The following is a 10,774-nucleotide window of genomic DNA, read 5'->3' as shown; positions in this document are numbered from 1 at the left end:
AAAAAAAAAAAAAGATTCTGTGTTTACAACGAAAGCCAGACCATGTAAAACTGTTCTTTATTTGAAAAAATAGTCACCAAAAATTTGTGGTGTATCCACAGTTTAAAAGATTTAAACAATAAATACCTCCTAGCTTAATAAACAAAAAAATTTTTTTCAAAAAAATGAAAAACTTTAAAACCAGGACTTGGCTGTAGACTTCCCTTGCTATTTTCCTTTATATATATATATTTAATACATTGTTGCTTAATCAAAAATCATTCTTTTTATATCTTTGTCAAAAGTACAGGAAGCAAATGTATTTTACATTCCCTGATGTATATGTTTAATTATCATGTGATATATAACATTTCATAAAGTCTGGTTGGAACTAAACTGAACACAGCTAATATACCATTCCCCAGAACCAAAATACTAGAAAATATGTGGAATATAAAGAGAAATACATTTGTTCTATCTTGATATCCAAAATACTTAAATACCTGAACAGAAAATGTACTACCTCATGAGTAAAATGAAGATGTCACATAAACTTTTCCCAGTATGTAATACTTTTATACCTGAGCATTTCTTTTTCTAACAAGATATAACTAATTCATTCAGTGTACATAATTTTCAGCTACGAGACTTCTCTAAAGAAGAAGAGTTTATTATAAGTGGTTTATTATAAGCGGTCAAGCCTGGAAAGACCAACAGTGAAATACCCAGAAGTGCTAACATGTTAATCGTACCTATAATCACAACATTTGGGAGGCTGAGGCCCTGGGATCAAAGCCAGCCTGGGTACACTGTGAGTTCAAGGCCACGCTGAACTACATAGTAAGACCCTGTCTCAAAAAAACAGCCAAAAAGCTAAATAAATAAACTAAAATGATAATTGGGGAGCCCTACTTCAGACCACCTAAACCATAGTGTGTAGACATAGGGCTTAGAAAGCTGTATTTTTTTAACAAGCAACCTAAGAAATTCCTCCATAAATTACATGTTTCCTAAATGTTACTTATTACATTATCAGCAATACTAGAAAAGTTTGAAAATCTAAATACAAACTTCCACTGTTAAGAAAACAACATCCACTTCCTCTTCTGCCATATTTGAAAGGTCAGATAATCAGTAAAACACTATATTACAAGAGAACCCTTCAACTGAAGATAGATTTATAATATTTCCTTCAAGGTTGCACTATATTTATTTTGTGTCACTTGTCAATTTTTAAATCTACAAATAAAACAAAAAATTCAAAGACTCTAAAGTAGACAAAGAAAAAGAGAACAATTCTAAATAAATTGGACCAACAAAAAAGTGACATAGAGCTCAGTGTGGTGGTGCATGGCTGGAGCCTAAGCACTTGGGAGGATAAGCCTGGAGAACTGTTGAGTTTGTGGCCTGCCTGGGCTACACAGTGAGTTAGTTCAAGGGAAGCCTGAACTACAGAGAGACTCTGTCTCAAAAAAAACGTGATATAACTTAGCTTATATATATTTAGAATTGAGGTTACACCCATAAGCAAAATTAGGACAAATATATTAGCTCTCTAATACACCATGATTCTCTGTATTCTCTACTCAGCATAAATTAGCTGAAATGGAACCATAATGAAGAAAGATTAAAGGTTCTTTAAAATTCATGTTTCTAGATTCTTTAGAGATACATATAATATTTAAGTGCCAGCTGGGTGTGGTGGTGCACACCTGTAACTTCCGCAGTTGGGAGGCTGAGGCAGGAGGGTCACATATCTGAGGCAAGCCTGGTCTACATAATGAACTCAATACTAACCTGAACTACAGAGTGAGACCCTGTCTCAAAAAACAGTAACAAAACAATTTCAGTGCTCAAACTTAGGAAAAGCAGACTATTTCTAAGGACTTTTATACGACTTTTACGCCTTACTAGTAATTATGTATAGCAGTGGCATCATTCTTTTTTTGTTGTTGTTTTTTTTTCTGGTACCAGGAACCGAACTCACAACCTTGTGCTTGCCAGGCAGGCGCTGTGCCACTGAGCTAAATCCCCAGCCCCAGTGGCATCATTTTGATGTACAAAACTCTCCTCTTATTTGCAGTCTTTATGTAGGGAAGATCTCAAGCAACAATGGGGGAAAATTATACTGCACAAAATTATGTAATATAGAGTAATCTTCCTAATTAGAAATATGGATAATCTATTTATCAATTTATGGCAGTAATGGGAATTGAACCCAGGACCTCAGGCATGCTAATTAAGTACTCCACTGCTGACCTCATCTCCAGCACAAAATGTGAATAATCTTACATCCCCAACAGTTTGTTGAAAGACGGTTTTCAACAAAATTATTGAATCGTATTTGGCACTTGATTCTTATCTGAAATCTACAAAATAATCTAAATAATCTATAGTAGAGTACACTGCAGGGTATATATTCTTGAGAAGTCTAATTTGGTATCTATGAAAGTTAAAGATTATTCTAACACTCAGAAAATATGATATACATAACAGATGATGTCTTGCTATTCTTCTCTTTCTTTTTATAGAAAAGACAGGATCAGATTTGTAAAACTACAAAGCTTATACACAATGTCCTTTAAAAATTTTTTTTACAGCCAGGGATGTAGCTCAGTGGCACACTGCCTGCCTGGCAAGTGCAAGGTCCTGAGTTCAATTTCTGGTACCAAAGAAAAGTTTTAGATCCCTATAAAAAAACTTAATAATATAAATATAAATTACAGACAACCAAAAATGGACAGCAAAATATAGTGATATGGGAAAGGGGAGGGGCATCTAGCCATTTAAAATTTAGGCAAGCAAATTATCATAGAGAAAATACTCAAAAGGCAAGAAATGAACTTAAAACATGATAAATAAGCTTAGATTCAGGTTTTCTAAGAGGGCAGTAAGCTATGTAGTACACGGCTAAGCTCTGATCCAAAAATCAATGGTTATCTTTTGTTCAATCCCAGAATGCTTTTGATTCTTGCCCTTTATTACAACCCTTTATATATTCCTTATTTTCCTGGGTTATTCACTCTCCAAATATTAAATACTTCTGATATCATATATCAGCAATAGAGAACCTTTTAGAGCTTTCAGAGATAGCAGCCTGCTACAGCATGTGTGCCATAGGTCTGCCAACACTGCCATGCCTGACAAATACCACATACCATCTACACATTTCTCATCTTTTTACCTTCTAGTATATAGACGAGGTTCTATCATTTCTTAGTACATTAATTTAGGATTTTAGAGCAAAAAAGGTGGGAACTTTGTTTTGTTTTTGTTTTTTGAGATGGGCCTTTCACTGTGTTGCCTAGGCTGACCACAAACTCATTCTCTGAAGTGGCTGAGATTATAGGTACAAGCCACCAAATAGGGGTAAAGGGTGCTTTTTAAATGTTAAATAGGACTCCTCATATTGGAAGTCATCCAAAAGCCAAACAACCAAATTCTACAAATTTGATTTTCACTGAAAATAAGAGCCCGATTAAATCCACAGACACCATAATATACACACAATACTGCATAAAGCAGCCAAGATCAGGGAAAAGGCACGGGGTTGGGAATAACTCAGAGAAGGAAACCAAATGGTAACAGATCTTTTTTTTTTTTTTCCGGTACCAGGAATCGAACTCACGACCTCACGCTTGCCAGGCAGGTGCTGTGCCACTGAGCTAAATCCCCAGCACCAACAGATCTTAAGAGAATCAGTAAGGGGATTGAAAATACAGCTCGGTATTAGAGCACTTGCCTAGCATGCACAAGCCCCTGGGTTCAATTCCCAGCACTGCCAAAAGGAAAAAAAAAAAAAAAAAGTGTCAGGAAACTATATATATCCTGAGGATGAGAGAATACATATTCTGAAGTGCAAAGCTATATCCTTTGTTTGCTGAAGAAGGTATAAAAGCAGAAATACCCCAGACCTGATTTGGTACAGAGAAGCTGAAACAGTAATGAATGCTACATAAAGAATCACACACACACATACGTGATACTTGCTAGAAGCCTTTTGCTTGGTAAATATTGTGTGAACCAGACAGAGAGTGTGAGACTATCCTGGCAACCTATATTTCCTCCCAACAGGAAACTTGTAAAAAACAGCAGGCCTTTCAGTCCCGCTTTTTCAATTTGATAGGACTCACTAGCATATAAACAAAAGTACTTTAGGATAAAAGAAGTTAGTAACAGAAAATGTAAAATTCTAATGAAAATACGTGTTGCCACGGAGCAGATACAAATGAAAACAATGGCCAAAATTTTTGTCACAAAATTTTAAAAATTTAATGAGGCAATTGTTTCTGCTTGGAAGACCAAAAAAGCAAGATAATAAGAGTAATATGAGTACAGTATCCAGGAAAAAAGAAAACAAAACCAGATAGATAAAAGTAAGTTAGAGACGAGTACAGTGCTAACTAGACTTTGCAAAATAAAAGATACGGAGACTAATAATAAGAAAAGCAAACAATTGTTTTAAAAAGGAGTTAAAAGGACTAGAAAAAAAAAAGTATGTCAGGCAACAACAACAAAAAAATCAAACAAATTCCCATCGGGCATGCAATAACATGGAATGTAAATGCTTTAAAATACAATTCAAAGCCAGTCAAGCTGGCGTACGCCTGTAATCTCAGCACTCAGGAGGCTGAGGTAAATCATCTTGAGTTTTTATATGATGGGGAAAACAAACACAAAATTCCCAACACTAAATTAATGCAGTGTAAAATTATCAGTCTTCAAAAATAAAGAATCCTCTGGCTAGCCTGGCAAAAAGATCTAATCACCTAAAAGGGCAAATAATTCAGGCTTGTCCCAAACTTTCAACAGCAACATTTAAATACCAACACAATCCTCAAAGTGGAATCCAACTTATTTTCTGTGTGGCCAAGCTGCCTCTCAAGAATGGGTTATAGTCAAACTATTCTGAACATAAAAAAATTTAAGGTGATGTCCCAGAGCCTTCAGGAGGAAAATTACTAAAGGACAAACTTCAGCCAAACAGAAAACCAAAGAAACAATGCCAAAAAGACTGGTGATTATCACTGAATATATTTACTATGGAAAGAGATTAAAGCAAAAATGTGGAGACAAAGTTAAGAAAACTAAATGTAACGCTGCATGCCCTAGTGGAAAATTGATACAACCAACAAATACAAACTGGGAGAGGTAAAGGAACAATGAGTATTAATTTGACAAAGTTTATACATAGCCTCACATATGATGAAAGTACATCAAAAAATATCAATTAGTCAACAAATGAAGTAATAAGGGCACAAGCATTTTAACAGCAATGGTAACAGTAAAATGTAATTGCATGCCCAATGTGAATTTGATTTTCTTTGCCTGACATGTCTGTCATTTTTTTCTACTCCTTTTTAACTTTTTAAAGAAATTATTTGCTTTTCTCATTATTAGCCCCTGTATCATGGTTAAAATTAGGTACTACAGATATCAAAGATAGGTTGGTACAAAATAGAAAGTTTATTGCTACTTAATAGATGAGAATAATAGAGAATAGCCAAAGGAATAAAGGACAACTAGAGTTACACAATATTAAAATTATACAGATAACCAGAACAAAATTATAACTTCCCTAAAATCCAAACTACATATAAAGTAACCACACAATGAAATAGTTTTTTTAAAAAAGGAAGTATTAAAAAAAGTGAAAAGGGGCCGGGGATTTAGCTCAGCGGCACAGCACCTGCCTGGCAAGTGCACAGTCCTGAGTTCGATCCCCGGTACTGGAAAAACAAACCAAAAACAACAACAACAAAAGAAATAAGAATAAAAAAAGTGAAAAAAAAATTGTAACCAATCATAAGCGCAAAAATCTATCTTATCAATGAATATAAACTGAAGTACTAAAAAAAACTTTTCATATAGGAACACAAAGAAAAGAACTTCTGAAAGCAAAAGAAATACCTTTAAAAAAAGTGATTCAGAAAAGTTGAAGAAAACAAGTATTATAAGCCTGACATCAAGGTAGAATTTGGGGTAAAAGCCACTAAATACCAGGGTAAAGGAAACACTTGCAATATGCAGTTTTAAAAGCTAGATTTTTCTATATAACAAACAACAGCAACAATCTTGAAAACAAAAATAGGTACCCTACCACTGAGCTATACCACCACACTGAGACTTGCAAACTTTTTAAAAATTAAATTTATTAAATTTTGAAGGAATTTTACCTTCATGTGATTTTTCAGAGGATCCAAAAGATTGAAATGAATATTGCACTTTGGACAAGCTCTTGGAAAAGGTGTTCCATTTTTAGACTGATCTGATGAGGTATCTGCACCTAAAATAAATTTATGGTTCAAAACTCATCATATTTTAACCTTACATAGCCCTTACATTTTCAACAATATCCAAAAGTTTCGTATAAATATTAGTAATTTCTTTTTTATAAGCCAAACTTCTTATTTACCTTTTGACGGCATCGCCTGGGAAGGTGTCTGGGAAGGAGATTTAACTGAAGGGAACACAGCTGAGGAATTTGTTCCAGAAACACTTTCACTGGGCTTAGGTTTTTTTGGATTAACACTGTTTGCTTCAGAAGCAGAAGGTCGTTTTGATAAAAATGAACTTTCATTGATACCTAGAATGATTTAAATAGTGGGAAAAATAATAACAATTTAGAAAATTCTTTACAACTACATTAAAATGCTTTGGAGCTAAATCACAGACAATACAATTGAGTTATCATATCATATATACAATAGAAATTCAGTGATCCAAACCCAAGGTGGGTAAAGAACAGGCATGAACATTTATCATATACTATATATATATATATATTTTTTTTTTTTTTTCAAATAATTTGCAAAACACTTTTTACACAAAAGAATCTAGATATGGTTTCAAATAAACAAATATATAAGCAGTTATTACAATAAAAGAAGCCTGACCAATATATCATACAAGCCAAAACAAAAAGTTAAGGCAGAAAATACTCTCAACTAGATACAAATGAATTATCCTTAACTTTAGATGCCTGAGCTCATTAGAGATTACAGAGAAAATGACAGAAATAATTTTTATTTTTCCAAAACTTGAGAGATCCTTAAGATACTTTTTTATTTAACAACTTAAGTAAACTGTGAGTGTGTTATTTTTCCCACCTAACAAACTGCAGAATGGTCTACTCTTGGCTTTAGTTGCTATTACCCATTTACTGCTATGCACAAAGGGATAGATACTCATTCATACGAAAGGGCACATAATGCAAGGAGTTAGTATAAGGATTTTTACACTATGTTCTCCAGACTTTAATGGGTTCATTTTAAAGAACAAACCGGGCATGTATGACAGATAAACTCTTTTCCAGTTTATTTATTAGACCCTTGCATGAAGTTTTTTGTATAGAGATTTTATTCCTAAAAATACTTTTCCATTTGAAAACTATTGCCTTAAAGCTAAAAGATTTTACCTTTAGGCTATCAACCAAACCAGGCAGAATCCTTTTTGAAAATAACACACACTGTACCTTGCAAAAAGGACTGCAAAACCGCACATCACATTTAACTTAATAACCCTAACTGTACATTAACAGAAGTGGTAAATATATTAGAAATATTCTAGTCTTTTAAGTCAGACATGAGAAGTTCAAGTCCAAACTGTATCTCTCTAGCTATGTATTCTTAGCTTATTTCTCTGAATCTTAGTTTCTTCTATTGGAAAGTTATATCTTATTGTACAGGACTGTTCTAGGGATAAATAAGATAACATTTAAAGCATCCCAACAAAACGTCTGTCACATAGAAAGTGCTCAATAATTACTGACAGCTATTATTACTACTAACAAATATTTTACATCTTAATTTAGGCAGAAAAAATTATTTCAACAGATTCACCTAAGTGCTTAATAAAGGAAAACACACCAGGATTATAGTAGTCAACTGAATATACCATCTGATTATACTAGTCAGCTTCTCTGTTTCAACCTTGAGACAACATAAAAATTATTTGCCCCATCTTTAAAGCATTTGATTACATGTAGATAATACTATAGGTACGTAAGAAAAGATTCTGTGTAATTACATTAGCATTTAGGTTACTTGAAAAACCAGTGAGTTCTACGATTTTGAATCAAGGAATTGATTACATAACAGGCAAGATGGCAGAAACAGACGGTCTCAATGTAAGACTATAAGAAACTGCAGTATTTCATTATCACTCTGCAGTTCTTTTAAATTGTGTATTACGTATATTTGTTGTTAGGTTTGGGCCGTTCCACACCCTCAAAAGAGCTGTTTCTGTTAGTTTAAATCCAACTCTCACTCAAGATCAAGCTTAGATTCAGTCTTCTCCAAACCCCAACAATCTGCACAGACAGCAGTCTACTACTCATGTTACCCATCATGTAGCACATCATTATTCTTAATTGTCATACGTAACAGCCATTTATTATCAAGTACTTAAAGCCTTATAAATTCATTTTTTAAACCAGGTGGTGGTAGTACACACCTATAAACCTAGCCACATGGGAAGCTGAGGCAGGAAATCTAACAAGGCCAGTGTGGGCAACTTAGTGGGACCTCGATTCAAAATTTAAAACTGTATCAAGTACTGTGGATACAGTTCAATGGTACAGCACTTGCCTAGCATGCACCAGGACCAGGGTTCAATATCCAGCACCAAAGGGATTAGAAAAATAAAATGAAAGAAAGAACAAGAACTGCAAATCATCCTCCTTATTGCTCAGACTAAAGTTTCAATCTCCAGAGTAGAAAACCTAAAGGGAGAGGAGTCACTGTTTGTCCTTAGATCCAAGAAATTTGAAGAATTCAGAGTTTTTCTATGAATAAAATCCATGTGCTTTGTAAAACCAGATAAACACAGTTTTTTTTCTCCATTTCTTTTCATTCTCACCTACTTCACTAACCAGATATTTACTCAGTATGTAACAGACATCCACAAGTGCATATTAAAGGAAACAGTATTAAAATGGAAACACAGCCAGGCATGGTGGCACGCCCCTGTAATCGCAGCACTCAGGAAGCTGAGACAAGAGGATTGCTGAGTTCGAGGCCAGCCAGGGCTACATAAGCATTCCAGCCTGTACTCCATAGGAGACACTTGTCTCAAAAAATAAATACATAAATAAAAAGTAAATAAAATGGAAAAACAATTGAAACATTACTATTACAAAAAACTGGAAAAGACTGTGGAAAATTCTCCACAATGTTCTGTTTAGTAAACAATCTAAGAATTCCAAAAAAATCATATACCTCTCCCTTAGGTCAAATATTTGAAATACGCACAAATTGATAGTATACAAAACTTTTCTGCTTGGTCATAAGGAATTTTCAACCTGACAAAATTCTTTCATAGCTTACTAATGTATTTTAGGTTAATGAAAAACTTTATTATAGTAGTATATGCACCAACTTTAAATCTTCTATAGGTAAATTTCATTATTCCTTCAAAGGGATTTACTGAGTACTATATACAAATTGCTATACAAAAAAATCACTATTTTAAAATCATACTTAACTATCATATTGAAATCATCTATTGGAATAGAATACTAACTGAAGACATCAACTATAGCCATATACTTTTTCATACTAGTAGTTATGAAGACATTATTTCTTTTTAAAAAAACAAAGTCTCACTATGTGTTACAGGCTGGCCTTGAACTCTTTATGTATCCCAGGCTGGCCTCAAACTCACAGCGATCCTCCTGCCTCAGCCTCCCAAGTGCTGGGATTAGAGGCATGTACCACCATTCACAGTGAAAAAATTTTAATAGAGTATTTAGAGTATCTAAGGGCTTCTCTCAGAGATTAAGACCTTTTCTTATTGACTTCTGAGAGGGGATATAAGTGAGAAGGAGTTCAAAGCAGTTTAGCTAAGACTTTATATAAAAAAGTCACCTCAAAAGGTATTCAAAAGTTATCACCAGTTCATGATGTAATATGTGAAAACTTTCACACAAGGGTATAGGCTTTAAAACAGAGAGACAACTCCATATTCATCAATTTTCTTTTGATAGTTTTAGAGAAAAGAACTAAAACCAACCTGCTATAGAAAGTGTTGGTCCCCTTTGGTAATGTGATAATCCTGTATCCTGGGTCAAATCAAACAATAACTCTGAAGAATTATTAGATACGGCTTGTGATGGATTCATTATACAACCCTGTTAAAATATTTTAAAGGAAGAATATTACATCTATTCAAATAGTTACAATTATCTTGCTTTATAAATTTTTATAAAGGCAAATTTAGCTAAAACCAGTAATTCCAAGGATAATTCTGATGATTCAATTATTAACAAGTTTAAAAACAAAAAGTAATTACTAATTTGCAAAACTAATCTACTGAAGTTGAAAGCAAGCCAATACAACTGTTCTACTCCTCACTACCTAACTATAACTAGCCTAGTTTAGGGGGCAAATTCTAGTACAACTTTTCCAAGATAAAAGAAACATAAACTCCCTTTCTATCAGTAAGACTGATACACTGTATAATGATTCTAACAATGCAGTATTACCATTAAAGAGCAAATAATAGGGAGGCAGGACTTAAAAAGAAAAAAGTAAGTTTCCCCAACCTAAGAAATCCCCCTTTAGACATACTCCTCCCTCCAGCTATTGTCCTTTGCTCTAATACAGGTAAAATCAGTAACTTTTGTCCCTGTACAAAAGTTTTATAACCTCCTGTGTTCATAACATCTTGTTATGCCCAAGCAGGGCCACCAAGATATGCTAAATTGCAAAGCTGTCACAGCTTGACAAACTGCCTTTTTTCTCTTTTTTGCAAACTTGCTTCCTAGCCTACAAGTTTCATGTCCTTAAAGAGACCA

General features: G+C 33.9%; 1 protein-coding gene across 3 annotated transcripts in view; it reads right to left on the bottom strand.

Moving 5' to 3' along the window:
* Znf280d (zinc finger protein 280D) overlaps positions 1-10,774 on the bottom strand; it is an 84,807-nt gene that overhangs the window by 49,432 nt on the left and 24,601 nt on the right. For all 3 annotated transcript variants that reach the window (XM_005393863.2, XM_013518972.1, XM_013518973.1), the window contains 3 exons: positions 9,991-10,108; positions 6,395-6,565; positions 6,156-6,265 (listed from right to left, as the gene is read on the bottom strand). In XM_005393863.2, the coding sequence (XP_005393920.1) occupies positions 6,156-6,265; positions 6,395-6,565; positions 9,991-10,108 (399 nt within the window). The remainder of the gene's footprint in view (positions 1-6,155; positions 6,266-6,394; positions 6,566-9,990; positions 10,109-10,774) is intronic.

Source organism: Chinchilla lanigera, unplaced genomic scaffold (assembly GCF_000276665.1).
Source record: "Chinchilla lanigera isolate Chin_1 unplaced genomic scaffold, ChiLan1.0 scaffold00049, whole genome shotgun sequence".
Lineage (NCBI taxonomy): Eukaryota > Metazoa > Chordata > Mammalia > Rodentia > Chinchillidae > Chinchilla > Chinchilla lanigera.
The sequence above is the reverse complement of the archived record's forward strand: the minus strand, read 5'-3'. Positions and strand labels throughout refer to the sequence as shown.